At 36.1% G+C, this 18,060-nt stretch overlaps 1 protein-coding gene across 1 annotated transcript in view; it reads left to right on the forward strand.

Annotated features, from left to right (window-relative positions):
- Positions 1-18,060, forward strand: part of UNC13C (unc-13 homolog C) — a 548,174-nt gene that overhangs the window by 418,890 nt on the left and 111,224 nt on the right. The window contains exons 20-22 of the mRNA XM_072808724.1: positions 7,862-7,958; positions 8,618-8,761; positions 15,854-15,931. Of these exons, the coding sequence (XP_072664825.1) occupies positions 7,862-7,958; positions 8,618-8,761; positions 15,854-15,931 (319 nt within the window). The remainder of the gene's footprint in view (positions 1-7,861; positions 7,959-8,617; positions 8,762-15,853; positions 15,932-18,060) is intronic.

Genomic DNA, 18,060 nt, shown 5'->3' on the forward strand with positions numbered 1-18,060 from the left:
AAGAGGGGATGAAAGAAATGGAAGCAAATTTAGAGAATATATCCACATAAAAACAGAGGGAGAAACTAAAAAAAATGCAAAATATAGAAGAGAGAATCAAACAAGGGATATATGGGACAAACTGTAAAGGTCTAGCATGCAAAGAATTAAGTCCCAGAAAAGGAGAAGAGAGAAGGAATAGTACCAGAGCAATGTTTGATAAGATACTACATGTGGATTTTGCAAAATGATTGGAAAACATGAAGCCCACAGATCAAGAATTTCTATAAACCCTGCAGGCTATTGAAATGTGAGGAAAACTATCTGTCATTACATCATAAAAGATTGCTTAAAACCAGAAAAGAATATAAAAAATCTTTCCATTTATTGGAGTCAAGGAAGATAAGACACTTTACTCTCCAAGGAGCTGCAATAATCCTCTTGGATGATTGTTCAATTGGAGTGACTGACACCAGATACACCGCCATGACATCTTTTAAGTACTGAAAGAAAACACCTAACAACTTAGAATTCTAGAAGCATCAAAAACATCCTTTTAAAACAAGGTGAAATAAGTATATTTATATAACTGATAAGCTGAAAAAAAATTTCAGTAGACCTTCACCAAAAATATATAAGCCATGCTGCAGCTAGAAGGAAAATGACTGAAGATAAAAATTCAGTAATGTAGTAAATAATACAATGCATTAGAAAAAGCAAACAAAGACGGATAATTAAAAATGCATTAACTATTTAGAATAAAAAATCTGTAGAAGAAAGTAATACATAGAATTAAAATATAAGACAACAGTAGCATAAAAACATATATATAATTTATAGAGTTATATAATTATAACTCTATAATTCTACTTGGAGATTATACTTTTTTTCAGCAACTGAAGAATCAGACAAAATCAATAAAAATACAGAAGTTTCAACAACATGAATAACACACTTAAAGATATTTATCTATCTGTATCTGGTCACCCAGAGGTTCCATAATTTTTTGTGGGAATTGTTTCTACACACACACATACCTGTCTACAATTTATGACCAACAATGATAAAACACACATTGTTATCATGTACACATTGTACATATACCAAAATAGACTACTTGCTGAACCATAAAACAGGTCTAATGGATTTTAAAAGATTGAAATATATACTATATGTTCTTAGACCACTGTGGAATTAAGCTAGAAACCAACTCCAGAAGATAAGTAGAAAATGAGCAGATAGGCAAATTAAACAGAATGTTCTAATTCCTAAGTAAAAAAGAAATCAGTGTAAATTACAAAATATTTTGAACTAAGTGATAATATAGCATATTGAAACTTGTGGATTGCAGCTAAATTACCTTTTACATGTAGCTGTATAGTTCTCCTAACACCATTTATTTGAGAGGCTGTCTTTTCTCCATTGTATACTTTTGCCTCCTTTGTCATGGATCAAGTTAATGTATAAACATGGATTTATTTCTAGACTCTCTATTCTGTTCTGTTGATCTGTGTGTTTTGTGTGTGTTTGTGTGTGTGCATGCCAAAACCACATTGTTTTGATTTCTATAGCTTTGTAGGATAGTTATAAATTGAAAAGAGTGATACCTAAAGCTTTGTTCTTATTTCTTCAGATGCTTCAGCCATTTGGGCTCTTTTGTGATTCCATAGAATTTTCAGGATTATTTGCTCTAGTCTTTAAAAAATAACATTGGAATTTTGATAGATATTTCACTGAATCTGTAGATTGCTTTGGGTAATATAGACATTTTAACCACCTCAATCTTCAAATCCACAAACATGGTATATAGGTATATATTTCCACTTATTTGTATCACCTTCAGTTTCTTTGATCATTGTATTATTTTCGGAGTACAGTTCTTTTGCCTTCTTGGCTAAATTTATTCCTAGGTATTTTTTGATGCAATTGCAATAAAAAAAAACTTCATTATGTCATAGAAGATTGCTTAAAACCAGAAAACAATATAAAAAATCTTTCCACTTATTGGAGTCAAGGAAGGTAAGACCCTTTATTCTCCAAGGAGCTCCAATAATACTCTTGGATGATTGTTCAGTCGGAGTGACGGACACCAGATACACCACAATGACATCTTTTAAGTGCTGAAAGAAACACCGACAACTTAGAATTCTATAAGCGTAGAATTCTAGTTTCCCCTTAGTTTATTACAGTGGTTTCTCTTTCTGATAGTTCATTTTTAGTGTGTAAAAGGGATACTTGATATGGTTTTAGTCTTCTTCAATTTACTAAGACTTGTTCTGTGGCCTAACATGTGCTCTACCCTGAAAAATATTTATATGTGCTTTAAAAGAATGTGTATTCTTCTGCTTTTGGATGGAGTGTTGTGTATATTAATTCCTTTGTTCTATGATGCTGTTCAAGGCCTGTGTTTACTGATTTTCTCTCTAGATGATCATTCCATTGATGTAAGTGAAGTGTTAAAGGTCCCTACTATTATTGTATTACCATGAATTTCTCCTTTGTCTATTAAAATTTGCTTTATGTATTTCGGTGCTTCTGTGTTGGGTACATAGCTATTTACAAGTATTATATCCCCTTGTTGGATTGAATCCTTTATCATAATGTAATGCCCTTTCTATCTTGTTACAGCCTTTCTTTTAAAGCTGATTTTGTCTAAGTATTGCTACTACAACTTTATTTTTGTTTCTCTTTGCAAGGAATAGATTTTTCTTCAGTTTCAGTTTATTTGTATCTCTAGATCTGAAGTGTATCTATCATAGGCAGCATGTGTGTGTGTGTGTGTGTGTATATATATATATATACACACACACACACGACTTGTTCTTGATTTTGTTTTTTTATCCATTTAACCACCCTCTTGCCTTTTGACTGGAGCATTAAGTCCATTTACATTTAAGGTAACCATTGATAGATATGTACTTCTTGCCATTTTATGGTTGTTTTCTTTTCAACCATTTTATTTTTGTTTTTGTAGTTTTTCTCTGTTTCTTACACAATTCTCGGGTGATTTGGTGACATTCCTTAGAGTTATGTTTGTATTTCTTTCTCTTTAATTTAGATATTTGGTCTGTGGTTACCACAAAGTTCATATACAATATCCTATGTATATAGCAATCTATTTTTTTATAGCAATCTATTTTAAGTTGATAGTTGCTTAGGTTCAAGCATGTTCTAAAAGAACTATATTTTTACTCTTCCCTTAATTTTTTGTTTTTGACATCATACTTTACATGTCATTGTTTTGTGTAACCTTTGACTAATTATTGTAGGTCTAAATGATTTCACTATTGTCTTTTAACCTTCATTCTACCTATGTAGACGATTGAAGCCACACCTTTTACCACTACCAGTGAGATCTTTTTTCTTTTATTATTTTCTTGTTTGTTACTTATAGCTTTTTTATGTTTAAAGAAGTTCCTTTAACATTTCTTGTAAAGCCAGTTTGTTGTCAGTGAACTCCTTTCACTTTTGCTTGTTTGGGAAATCCTTATGCTTCATTCAGTTCTGAGTGATAATCTTGCCATGTATAGTATTCTTGGTTGTAATTGTTTTTCCCTTCAGCACTAGAATATATTGTGCCACTATTTCTGGCATGTGGGTTTTCTGCTGAAAAATCAGCTGATAGTCTTGTTGGGTTTTACTTGTACTTAAGTAGTTGTTTTTTCTTTCTGCTTTAAGAATTGCTATCTTTAACTCTGGACACTTGAAATATAATGTTTGTTGGTGTGGCTCTCTTTGGATTCACCTTTTTAAAAAAATATTTTATTTATTTATTCATGAGAGACACAGGCAGAGGGAGAAACAGGCTCCATGCAGGGATCCCAATGCAGGACTTAATCCTGGGACTCCAGGATCATACCCTGGGCCGAAGGCAGGCACTAAACTGCTGAACCACCCAGGGATTTCCTGTACTCATCTTTTTGGAGATTCTGTGTGATTCCTGGACTTGGAGGTCTGTTTCCTTTACCAGGTTAGGGATATTTTTAGCCATTATTTTTTCAAATAGGTTTTCTGACCCTTCTATCTTTTCTCCTTCTGTGACCATTATAATGTGGATGTTAGTATGCTTGAGGTCCTAGGGGGTCCCTTAAACTATCCTTATTTATTTATTTATTTATTTATTTATTTATTTATTTATTGGAGATTGATTGATTGATTTTAGAAAGAGAGAGCACATGCAAGGGGAGGGTAGAGGGATAGATAGAACCTCAAGCAGACTCTGTGCTGACTGAGCACAGAATGTGATGCAAGACTTGATCTCACAATCCTGAGATCATGAACTGAGCCAAAACCAATAGTCAGACACTCAACTGACTAAGCAAACCCTGGCACCCCCACTGTCCTCATTTTTTAATTTCTTTCTCTTTTTGATGTTTGGTTTGGATGATTTCCACTACCATTTCTTCCTGATCACTGATCCATTCTTCTATATCATCTAATGTTCTGTTGATTTTCTGTAGTCCAGTTTTTTTTTTTTAAGATTTTATTTATTTATTCATGAGAGACAGTGACAGAGAGAGAGAATGGCAGAGGCAGAGGCAAAGAGAAGCAGGCTCCCCATTGAGCAGGGAGCCCAACACAGGATATGATCCCAGTACTCTGAGATCATGACTTGAGCCCAAAGCAGATGCTTAGCTGATTAGTCACCCAGGGACCCCACAGTTTTCATTTTAGTTATTGTAGTCTTCAGTTCTGATTGATTCTTTGGAATATTTTCTTTCATTGTTGAAGTTCTCAAAGTATTCATCCATTCTTCACCTGAGTTCAGTAGGCACCTTTATGCCCATTTCTTTGAACTGTTTATCTGGTAAGTCACTTATTTTCATTTCATCTAGTTCTTTTTGGGGGGTTTTGTCTTCTGTATTTATGTGATATTTTTTGACATATTCTTGTCTCCTCCTTTTGTCTCTTTGTGTTTGGTTTTATGTATTAAATAGATCAGCTAATTCTCCTGGTCTTGAAGGAGTTTTATGCAGAAAGTATGCTGTGGGGCCTGGTCATCTGCCAGGTGCCCCAAGGGTTTCCTCTGCGTGGGCTGTATGCACCCTCCTGTTGTGGCTAGAGGTTGTTGTTGTAGTTTTTATTGTGTTTTTGGTACACAATTGCTTGTGTAGGGGGCTGTCCCTTGGCAAGCTGTCTGCTAGGCCCCACTACAACTGCTATGGGCATGCTGGTGAGTGGGGTTGACTCTGCCCTGTGTGGCCAAGGGACCTGGATTTGACTGCTTCAGGGGTGCTGGTGTGCAGAGTTGGCCCTTGCATGGTTACAAGGCCCAAGGGAGGTCAGGTCTCTGGTTGGATAACTGTAAGGCCTGTTTGTCTGTGAGTTCTGGCTGCAACTGTCACAGGGACTCTATTGGACAGGCATATCCCCAGTCCTCAGCAGCATTGCTTGCAGGAGCCCCACTGCTGGTCACCATGTATGGTGGAGCAGGAGATCGATCGGAAGGGGCCCCACTACTGGCTGAGATCTCCAGCCTTGCGTGGCAGTGTGGGAAGCTACTTGAGAGGAGGGCCAGGGCAGGGGATTGGTTGGGAGAGTCTGCAGGGAAATGCCAGAGTGGGGCAATTGGTGCTAGTATAGTAAATGGAGAGAGTCAGAAAGGGTGCCCAACTAAATAAAAGGGAAGTAAAAAGAACATGGTTTCTACCAGGCTTCTTTTCCCAGAGAATGTTCCAACAGATCCCTGCCCTTGTATCACATGCTGTAAAATTAGTCAATGGATCTCCTTCACAGGTAACTCAGATGCATTTCAAACTGCTGCCTCCATGCTGGGATGCAAAATGAGTGAGATTGAGTGCATGTCCTTTAAGAGTGGAGTTTCCATTTTCTGTTGCACTCTGGCTCTCCTGGTTATAAGCCCTGTCGGTTTCCAAAGACAGATGCTGTGGGCAATCATCTTCCTGGTGCAGGTTCTCTGAGCTATGGAGCCCAATGTGGGTCTCAGACCCCTTATTACCCAGGAAAGGCCTCTACGCTGGTGGGTCATTGCAGTGGAGGGTACTGGTCCTGACGAGACCACCTCTCCACCTATCTTAACTGTCTGCATGTGGCTTTATCTTTATATCTTTAGTTGTATAAGATCTGTTCTGTTAGTCTTCACTTCATTCTCTGAGATAATTCTGTATATAATTGTATATTTTGGTATGTCTATGAGAGGACAAAAGCTCAAGATCTTCCTACTCTGCCATCTTGGTCTCCTCTCTAAACATTATGTTTATAGAGTGATTCAGTAGGTTAAGTGTCTGCCTTCAGCTCAGGTCATGAGCCCATGGTCCTGGGATCAAGCCCTGCATCAAGAAGCTCCTGCTCTCCCTCTGCTTGCTTCTCCCCCTGCTTATGCTCTCTCTTTCTGTCAAATAAATAAATACAATCTTTGGGGGAAAAAAGAAGCTATAGGACAACTAATAGAATTTAAAAAGTAAATATAGGGGCTCCTGGGTGGCTCAGTTGGTTAGGTGCCTGACTTTTGATTTTGTCTCAGGACATGATCTCAGGGTCATGAGATGGAGCCCTGGGTTGGGCTCCAAGCTAGGGGTGGAGCCTGCTTAATATTCTCTCTTTGCCCCTCCCTTTCTCACATGCTTTCTCTCTCTCTTTCTCACAAAAAAATGAATATGATAAGTCTGTATAAAAATTAAATGTCTAGGGATCCCTGGGTGGCGCAGCGGTTTGGCGCCTGCCTTTGGCCCAGGGCGCGATCCTGGAGACCCGGGATCGAATCCCACGTCGGGCTCCCGGTGCATGGAGCCTGCTTCTCCCTCTGCCTTTGTCTCTGCTCGCCTCTCTCTCTCTCTGTGACTATCATAAATTAAAAAAAAAAAAAAAAATTAAATGTCTATGTAGTAGCCACAACCAATTACAAAATTATACAGAAACCTTAGCATTTAAATAGAATTAAACTATGAGAAACAAATGGTGATGAAAGATGTGCAAGCCCTCTACTCAGGCAACTATAAAATGTTACTAAGAGAAATTTACGATGAATTAAAATAAAATAGACAGTGTTCCTAAAAAGATGCATTATTGAAAAGATAGTAATTCTCCTCCCGTTGACCTATAGATTTAATGCAATCTCAAAAATTCCAGCAGATATTTTTGTTCAAATTGACAAATTTACTCAAAAAAATTTAAATAGAAATGCAAAGGGCTAAGAATAGCAAAGGTAATCTTGAATCTTGAAATGGAGAAAAAAAAAAAAAAACCCTGGAGAGCTGCATTATTAGTTATCAGGACTCGTTTAAAAGATACAGCTATTAAAAGAATGTGTTGTTAGTGCATGACAGACCAATAGGACAAAGTAGTCTGGAGACAAATCCATATATACCATTGCTTGATTTGTACCAAAGATGCCAATTGGAGGCTGTGGGGGAAAGGATGCTCTTCTGAATAAATGGTGCTATACAGTTGTACCTCCACATGGAAAAAAGAACTTTGAAACTTAGACCATTCTCAAAACCCAATTGCAGATGGATTGTAGATCGTAACAAGCCAGAGGTAAGCACCCAGGATCATTTACAGGAGATGATCAGTATGGATGGAAGCCCAGCAATAAAGTACTAAAAAGTGAGAGAATGGCATGATAGGGAGCAGCACACAAGATCTATATTTTATAGGATTTTGAATTGCTGTGGGGATTGGGTACTAAGCATATTTAAAATAGCATGGGAGGAGCCAAAAAAGAGATGGACACTGAAAGTAAATAATCAGGGATGTATTTGATGAAGTAAAGCTAAAGGTCTCTGAGGAAGCAGAACTGCCCAAAAGGGAATGAAAAGAGATTTCTGGTCCTGAATTCTCTCATATAAGAAAAGAGCAACATTCACTGCTAATTATATGCAAATTATATCCTTTATAGTATGTAACATTATTAATTTTTTAGGTGGTTTGAGCCTTTTGTCATGCAGTGGCTGGATGAAAATGAAGATGTATCAATGGAGTTCCTTCATGGAGCACTGGGAAGAGACAAAAAAGATGGAGTGAGTTTAAATTACTTTAAGACTGCTTATTGTCAAGATTCAGTCATGCTACTCACTTTTAAGATAATGGGAATTGTTAGGCTCATTATTATTAATTAAGGTTTATTTTAATCCTCTAATGACCAAAATAAATGTAAAACACAACTTTACAGGACTGATAGGAACTCAAGGGAATTGTTTAAATTAGCAACAAAAAAATCAATCACCTTCTTGCTCTAAGATTCCTTCACCTCTTGAACTGATCAGAGTCTAAAAGTTCGGTAGACTTCTGCAAAACTCCCTTGTCCTGAAATCTTTCCAGGATTTCGAGATTGGGAGCAGACCCCATCCAGATCCCTCTAGAACAACTTAAACATGTTGAGCCACAATATCTTTCTAAACCATCCTCATATCTGTGGGAAATGGGAAATAAAAAGAACCAGACCCTGAAGGTAGCAATGGAGAAACCAATTAATAGCAGCCTGCCCCATGATATTAGTTCTAATACATTTTCCAGAAAAGGATATGAATGATTTTGAGATGGGTAAGCATTTTATTAAATGAGAAGGCACACATGAAATAAGGGTACATGTTAGAGATCGAGTGATTTATGTGAAATGACTCTTTCTCCACACTCCCTCTAATGTGCTTTTGGATGGTTTTGCCTTCTCTCCCCTCAGTTCCAGCAGACATCTGATCATGCCCTCTTCTCTTGTTCTGTGGTTGATGTCTTTGCTCAGCTTAACCAGAGCTTTGAGATTATTAAGAAACTAGAATGCCCTAATCCTGAAGCATTATCTCACTTAATGAGAAGATTTGCAAAGGTAAGTTAAAGGAAACAAATCCTTTCTTGTCTGGGATTGTGGCATGTTGTTATTTTCTTTCACAGAGCCTAACTAATGTTGTTTGTAGTTTTCTCTGACACCAGTACCCCAATTTCATTTCAAATTCTTGTACCAATAGGTTTGGTTTCCAGGTTTGTCATCTTTCTTTCTGCCCTTCTTGTTTCTTAAAATGGATTTATCATTCTTTAAAAACCTATCTGTTATTCACATTGGTGACTCAGTCGTTTGTAACTGAAGAGACTAACTACTACGGGTGGCAAAATTATTTATTTCAGATGAAAATAAGCCTTGGCATTTCCTATTTAAATTGCAGGTATTCTTAACACACAGTATACTACAATGAAAAGTATATTAGAATTGGAGTAATGAAAACAGAGTTCTGATTTCAAATCAGCCAATAACGATAGTATGAGTCTGAGCAGTTCATTTCATTTTTATGAAATGTAGTTTTCTTAGTTGACAGATTGATTTTGATCAACCAGATTACATTCTTAAGATCTCTTCCCCCTCTAAAAGTCTAAAAAGGCTTTCAAAGTACTTACTGCTTTGCCAAAAGTTTCAAGGGAAATACAAGAATTAAAAGACGTAGTCCCTGCCCTTCAAATCTTAAAATAAAAAACCTCCTATAATAATCAAGGCCGCAGCACATGAACTAGTTAGAAAAGAGCATGAAGGATACAATTTGGACTCAAGCATAGTGGGATCTACAGTTAAGTTGGGCACAAGGAAAACCAATGAGGGCTGAAATAGACAAAGATTTCACAAGAAAAGCAGACCTCAGTCAGCCTAAAAAGCCGTAGTTTAAAAAGTATCCTAAGCCTTGGGGGTAGCAGGAATAAAAGGAGAGGTAAAACAGAGCTTGACATGTGAAGAGTAAGGAGAAGCAATATTTTGGAGAAAAATAAAACAAAACCCAACCAAAAACAAAAATGTGCAGTGGGAAAGTAAAGATAGGTCTAGATCTTGCAGAGCCCTGCTGTCTGGAGTATGAAGTTTAGACTTAATCTTCTGAACAACCTAAGTAACACTGGACATCTTCTGAACAACCTAAGTAACACTGAAATGGATTGTTTAAACAATCCATTTAAACAGGGTAGTGGCATGACAAACGCAGTAATGTAGGGGAAGTGACTGGCATGGTCCTCTGTCTGACTGCCCTATGATTGAGTATGGCTCGATGGTTTGGATGATGGTGGAGGTCTCCACTGTTCATCCAACAGATACTTACTCATTACCTCACTCACACACTTTACTAGCCACTTTGAGAGATGTAGCCATGAATAGGCATTTTCTCTGACCTCATAAAAGCTTATAATGGGAGTGCCAAATCTATGACAAAGTCCAATGCTATAAATGTCATCTCAGAAGTGAAAAGATACACAATACATATAACCTTTAACATGTTAAAAAATAAGGAAATGCCAAAACTCAGTTAAGTTGTATATTAATTTTCTAGGGCTGCCATAATTAAAGATTACCAGAAAATGGTGGCTTAAAAAGTAGAAATATATTTTTTCACAGTTCTGGAGGCTAGATGTCTGAGATCAAGATATTGGCAGATTTAATTTCTCCTGAGGCTTCTCCCCTTGGCTTAAGGATGGCAGCCTTCGAACTGGGTTTTTACACGGTTCTTCCTCTGTGTATATGCTCCCCTGGTGTTTCTGTGCATGCCCAAATTGGCTTTTCTTATAAAGTCAGTTTACTCAGGGAGGCACTTCAAGGGGATCTGGGATCATTCCAGGGAGGAAGCCCTGAGCTGTTACAAGCTGTTACTGTTTTGTTCAAGTCTTGATATACCAAGGTTGCGAATAGGGCTGGGAGGTGCCTGGCTGGAGTTTAGTCAAGGAGAGAGTCTTTGTCACCCTCTATCATTCTGTGACTTGAATTCTAGACTGAGAGATCCTAAAGAAGAGAGAGCATAGGATTAGTAGAGAGCTGATGGAACTACAGTTGGAAAGTTAGGTCCTCTATGAAGAACAGGCAAAGTGGCCAGACATCTTTAACAGAAAATTAGGAGCCATAATTTAAAAAAAAACAATAAAAAGGCTGAAAAAAAATGAGGAGCCAATGAAGCTTTAAGGTACATAAAGTGTCGGCCTAAACCATATTCTTAGTTTACTATCAAATTTTTTGAACTCTAGTCTTTACATGTTAATTAGGAAAACAAAAGTAACCTCCCACTTTTAAAGTTAATAGCTAAAAATCATTGATTTTGATAATCTCCAGAGGGAACTTTCTTGGTAGCAGCTGATTTCAACTTCCCAATGTGGTGAATCCTGCAAGTAAGCTCTGCAGGAGAATTATTCTAAAAAATTCTCTTTTCTTGACAAGCAGCTGTGTTTTGGGTGACGGCCAAGAGAACAATGAAATGGGGTCATTAGGGATACTGTTGAAGAAAGTGTGTCACATGCTATTCTTGGAACTCTGTGGAACTCATGGAAGCAGGGTCATAGGAGAAATCAGTAATCTCAGAGTTAATATATTTAGTAACATACTATTTTAATTGTGAACGATATTAGAAAGGTAACTAGAATTCACCCTCAGGGTAGTCAGGTAGCAGGTTATGTAAGGTGGAGGCAGGGAAGCACCGAGAAAGCAGGAAAGCTGCCCTGGGCTGGAGGTGCTGGGCTCCAGGTCACCCTCCCCTCCTTGGCAGTATGGACCTTGCTGTAGCTGTGAAGCTGGACCCTGCCATGTTTAGACTGCCGGAAGTGTAAGCAAGTGGGCTGGAGGAAATTATAAACAGGTGGGAGGATGCAATAAGGCTTATGTCAGAATCACACTCAGGAAAGCACATTCCTTGAAGTGTGGAGAAAAGAACTAGGCTCCACATGTCATTAAGGGAATGTAAGCTTTTATTGGCACACACACACAAAAATGTTAAATACCTAAAATATTTTTAATCCATGTAAATTCAATACTACCCAATTATTATCACAAGGAAATAATGTAAGGAAAAAACGTGTTTTCTGGGGAAGCAGAAACTGGCAATTTACAATGAAAGACAAATTCTATTTTGTCAGGATGGTTTTTAAAAATCATAAAAATAAATATAGGACTTTGTGGTTAATATCATTAGCCATTTCACAGTAACTTCAGACTATTAGAATTTGTTTTGTTTCATCAGATGTGACCATTAGTCTTAAAAACCCTATCCTTCTTGGGATTGGGATCCTTATAACAGAGTATTGAAATCATATTCTTTTCCTGGGACTTATATTGATTTATATTGATTTGTCTCTCAGAGAAAAGACATAATTAATGATATCTGCAAACATTTGGGAAGAGTTAGCATTCTAAAGTGGGACTTAAAGGGATGATTTGTTTTTACTAAAGCGTATATAAGGCTGAATATATCAAACAAATCTTCACATTTCATAGCTGTGAGAGGTGAGGAGTGCACATGGGTAGTGAATATTTCTATGGCTATACTGCTGCTTTTGTTAAGTATGAGTAGTTTAAATAAAAAAGTGATATAAAGTAGTGATACCTTCATTAATTATTAAAAACAAACCAACAATATTAATGGAGTCCTGGCTATGAATCTGTTTTTTTTTGTTTTGTTTTGTTTTGTTTTGTTTATTAAGTGTCCAGGGACTGGAGATACTATGGTGAATGAGATACACATATTTCTTGTTCTTTGAGAACATAATCCTAATTTGCAAAAGCATAGATGCTTAATTGAACATTGCTATGTGCTAATCACTTTACATATATTGTCTTCCTTATTCTTCACTACAATCCCATAACATAAATACTGTTATTTTTCCTAATTATTCAAATGATGAAACAATCTTAGAAAGTTTCAATAACTCAAAGAAAGCACTCAAATAACTCAAATGAAATGCTTTTAATCACTAAGTTATACTCCCTTCCCAGTCTGGTGTCCTCACAAATCACTTAGTAAGTCGAAGAGCAGAATCTCAACATTTATTTTTACTCTTTGAGCCAAGCCTAGGCAACTGAGGGGGATTCTATCTTCTGCGTGGGTTAAAATACAGTGCTAGAAAGCTCCTAAGTGACATTTCTAATGTCACTTAACAGATACTACATTTCTTATCCTCCATGTATTCACTAATACTAAATATTTCAATGAATAGCATGGGGCTGAAAAGATGGATTTTTGAACTGGGGTTCTTATCTTACTGATTGCAAGAGTCATACCCTAGAGGGACCTAGTATTGACAGGATATTTAATCCACATCCAATAGCGTGGCATTAGCTCAGGAGATCATACTGACTGATTGATAGCTATCGCACTCAGTAACAAGAGTAGCCACACACCTCATGAGAGTAGACTGAGGATGGGAGATATTTTGGTCATCCTGCTTGATCTTTTAAATGCAGAGAATCCTTGGTTTCAAGGCCATAATCCTGTTTGAATTTTATTTAAAATGGAGCTCTTTGAATGGTAGTTCCTTTGCTGCATCCATAAATGAATCATCAGTACCTCATGACTCTCTCTTCATAAAACTCTACTTTGTTATAGAACATGATGCAAACAGCTTCTGTCAGGCTCTGGCCTCTCTCTGTGTGCTGTCCCCACTTCTTAAGCCCAAGAGTCCCACAGACATACGTTAGCTAGGTCCACACACTCAGGAAATTCTATCTTCCAGGCTTTGCTAGCTAATTCTTCCATCAACAAGTTCTCTCTGAAGAGTTAACCTCCCCCCTGCTGTGTATTAGTTAGGACTGTGGTTTTCAAACTTTAGCTTGCATCAGAATCATCTTGAAGCTTTCACCAAAATTGCTGTCAGCAGACCTGGGTTAGGACCAGAGAATTTGAACTTCCAAGAAGTTCCTAGGTGATGTACTAGGGGCTATCATGTGTACTAGGTAATGCTTATGATGCAGTTGGAGATGTGTCTTAGGCAGGTATGTCTCAAGTAACTGCTTGCTAGTATTAAAGAACTAATGTCCAATAGGGTTTGACTTTGTTGAATAAATTAAAGTGAAATTGAGTTGCCCTTAAAGTGTAAGTGCACACTTTCATTCAGGTATACTTTGTACATTAGTAGAGACATGGGTGGTCTTAGAGCCATTGTATCCACAAAACTTACGAGCACAAGGCCTTAAACCATATCCTACATGACTGAGCTCTTAACCTTACCCACAACTCATAACCACTTCCTAACCATTGGCATTTGTAGGTTAGTGGATGTGAGATCCTAAAATGTGTTAATTGTTCTCCAGCAGAAATTCAACAGACTAGGGTTTTCCTGTGAAATACAATCAACTCTTGGGCCTTGGGGCATACCTTGAGAATAATCAGAAGTGAATGTCTGGATTCCCCTCCCCAGACTTTATCTGAGGCAAGTTATAATCTCTTAGTTATAACAAGCTCCTAAATCAGACTTTGCTTTGTTTTTGTTTTTATAACAAAGTGAAATGATTCTTTGAGTTTACACTGTAAACTGAAAGTCGTGCTCATATGTACAAGTGAATTGGTACTTTTTAGGTAAGTCCCTAAGTAATTTCCAGCATTATATCTGAAGCCAAATTTGAACAGCTGCATTTGGAAGATATTTCAGTCTGATCAGCCATCTGTTTTCTAGATTTACTGGTCTTCTGCTTGATAAGATTTGGATTTTCCAAGGCCAACTTTCTATTTAAACCGATGCATATTACCACCATACTTTGTACTTCCACAAAATATCAGTTTTCTTTCTGCATTTTATCCCTACTTTCAGGTTTTCCCTTTGATCTTAAATGTCTTTGAAACAAGTTCATAGTTAGATTTGGTGAATTCAGGTTTGTTGGTTAAGAAGCTAAAGGAGAGATGTTTAGAGTGTCTCCTCAGTTGATCTGAGCCACAAAGAAAATTCAGATGAATATGTTATACAAAAAAGGGATACGAATTTTTTGTCCTAGCTTTTCTGTGAAAAGAGATAGTCTTTATCTACAGCTATTGTTGTTTTCTGTCTTCTGAGAAAATCATATCTGCATTTGGCTTATGATAATTCAAGCTATGTAAGTAAAAGTAGTAGGATAAAAATTCATCAACATATCTTTAAGTAGTTGAAATTAAATTTAATAAAATGTATTTGTTTTTCCTAATTTTACATAATTAATGGAAGCAGAAGGCATCCTTTAGCTCAGAAATAGTAAATGGAGAAGGAAAAATATAGAATTAGGATGAAGAGGGCAGAACAAAGGCAAAAATTAGGAAAAATATTTTTAGATAATAATGCACCAGTAACTAATTTAGTAAATTAAAGGTAAATGTATTGAGACAGTATGATACAACAAAAGTCTTAGGGATGGTCTTTGATATTAATAAGGTTCCTTATCATAGAAAATTACTGAAAATATTTCTTACTAAGGAATATATACAGGAATGCTCTGACACTACTTATAATTCTACAAGGTATTTAGAAACACTGTAAATAGTTGAGAAATGGGATCCCTGGGTGGCTCAGTGGTTTAGCGCCTGCCTTTGGCCCAGGGCATGATCCTGGAAACCCAGGATTGAGTCCTGTGTCAGGCTCCCTGCATGGAGCCTGCTTCCCCCTCTGCCTGTGTCTCTGCCTCTCCCTCTCTCTCTCTCTCTCTTTCTCTCATGAATAAATAAATAAAATCTAAAAAAAAAAAAAAGAAAGTTGAGAAAGTTACCACCACATATATATGTGTGGTGAGGATGAGAGGAGAATAGGAACTAGAAACCGTGAAATAGGAGTCAAAGCATAAGATTAGTTGTCTGGGGGGCAGGGGGAGCATTAGTATCATTAAGTAGTAAGTATGTAAGCATAGAGGAGGTTGCCACAAAATCACATATCTTCTGAGTGTTTGGTAAAGTTTGAAATAAAAAAAAGTTGTATGATGGGGCAGATATGTTCAAAGGGAATTAATTCATGTGGAATATCTCACATGTACTCAGAAATATTACAAATTGTCATCTAAACATAATAGTTTGAGATCCTTCTTTTGGCAAGGGTACAGATTTAATCACTGCATCTGGCCCCCTTTTAGCTGAATAAAACATGAAAAGTTTTCCCGGATTAGCATTAAACTGGCTAGTGTGTGTAAAACTGGATACATTTAACTGGATACATTTCACATTTTTTCCTCTAGACTATCAATAAAGTACTGCTTCAGTATGCTGCGATTGTATCGAGTGACTTCAGTTCATATTGTGATAAAGAAAATGTGGTAAGTAAAACTGTCTCTGCTTTCAAGTATTCTTCAGCTGAGATCCACTTTTTTAAATGAATAAGTAAGTAAGAGAATTGTTTTTCTTTCTGTTTTCAAGGAAAATAGGGAATAGGTATTTAAAGAAATTATTTGAATACTTCTCTAGGTATCCTGACCTAGTTACAATATAGAATTCAGAGGAAGGTTGAGAGCATTTCAGCCAACTTGTGGTTTTCCATGATGATAAGAAACAAGACTCACATAAACAATTAACAACCCACATAATCATAAGACATTGAAGCTGAGATCTAGGAATTAAAGCTTGTTTATGTTAACACCAATAGCATAGTTTGGACACTGGTACAAAGTGAGCACAATTTATCCTTCAGTTTTCAAATAAATTAAAATAGTTAATGCAAGAAAAAGTGCTGGTTTCAACTTTAATTCATTAACTTAGCCTTTTACCTTTTGGATGATTAAGAAAATCTTTATAAAATTCAAGCCAGCATTGGAACTTAAGGCACAAAGAGAAATAAGATATACTGATTATACTCCAAATCACTTTAGTTTTAGTCTCTGGTGGAAGGTGAGATCTTTCCTATTTACCAAATGTATTATTAGGAGAAATACATTGGTAACATTAAGGAATTTTTTTAAAACGCTGAAAAAATATATTACAGAAATTAGTACTAGATTGTTAAAGAGGATAATCAGTTTTCTCCTCTTAAAAAATTAGTTCCCACGATCAGGCAAGTCTAAAAGAGAACTCTCACTGAAACCTCATTGACCTCTTGCTAACAGCTCATTAATATAAGTCAGACTTAATGGTTCTCAAGGGTCTCAGAAGATGCTTCTTTCCCTTCAATTAATATGCTGCCTAGAAATTTTATTACAACTCCCAGGTATCTCAGCAGTGATTTTTAACTGCTGCTGATTATACTCTAATAGGCAAGATAGAATACTTATTTACTGAAAGCATGTATTTTCAATTAAATTTATAATACATTTGCAAAGTATTATGTTGAAAATCAAAACAGCACCAGATAATTTCAGGAAAAATTCTGACCACACTAGGATAGCCAACGTGAAAAAATTGTAAAGGCAGCTATGAATTACCAAGGATAATTCTTGTCATTCAGAAAAGAAAATCAGCCTTAAAAAGACCCCCGCAGACTTTCACTGATATGTTATACATTACATTAACTATACATTAGCATTTTACAGTTTATTTTTATTTTTTAAAACATTAAAAAATGTTTTAAAAATGTTTTTAAAAATATAAGTTAACATTCTACATTTTATTTTTAAAACATTGGAGAAAAATTGTAAATCAATGCTCATAATTAATAAATAAACAATATATTATTCTTTGTATTTTGTTTGTGTGTTTTATACTTTTCCAAATAAAGAAAGAAAACACCCTTGCAAATATTACAGCTCAGGAACTTCTCCTCAGTAGTTTTCTTTCCTAGTTCTTAATATCTTAATGAGTCGTAGACTCTCACTCAAATGCCAAGCATTGTTTCAGCTTTTCCATGAGAGAATAACAATTAACAGCTTAGTTTATGCTTTTAGCTGAGATAAACTGAAGAGATTGTTTTGTACATTTATTTAACTACTATTGATTTCTTTCAGTATCAAGAACATTAAAAGTTTTTTTCTCAGTATATCTATGGCCAATATACTTATTACATATGCAAATTGATCTATAAACCTTTAGAGAGAGACATCCTGTAAGAGATAAACATAACTTTGCTTTCCTAGGGGTCAGAATTACAGATGACAGTTAAAATATCTGTGAAAGAATGATTATTATTTTCTGTGATGTTTCACATAGAAAATGGATCACAAGTTTTTTAATCCCTTTTTCCCATACTCCAAAATATAGCAAAGAAACATATATAAATCAGAATTACTTGATTTTGAATACTTAAAAAAATATTTTTCAACTCAGAAACTGACTTTGTCATGGAGAAATAACCCTAGTCCCAACAGAACTAATTTTCATATTCATTATAGTTTCAGTTCCTAACTTTTTTCCAGATTTAGATCAGATGAAATGTATCATGATATTTTTAGGGAAAAAGCCAAATTATATACAAATAAAAAGATGACAACTTCCACATAGGTTATTTTATCTACCAAAA

Source organism: Canis lupus, chromosome 32 (genome assembly GCF_048164855.1).
Source record: "Canis lupus baileyi chromosome 32, mCanLup2.hap1, whole genome shotgun sequence".
Taxonomy (NCBI): domain Eukaryota; kingdom Metazoa; phylum Chordata; class Mammalia; order Carnivora; family Canidae; genus Canis; species Canis lupus.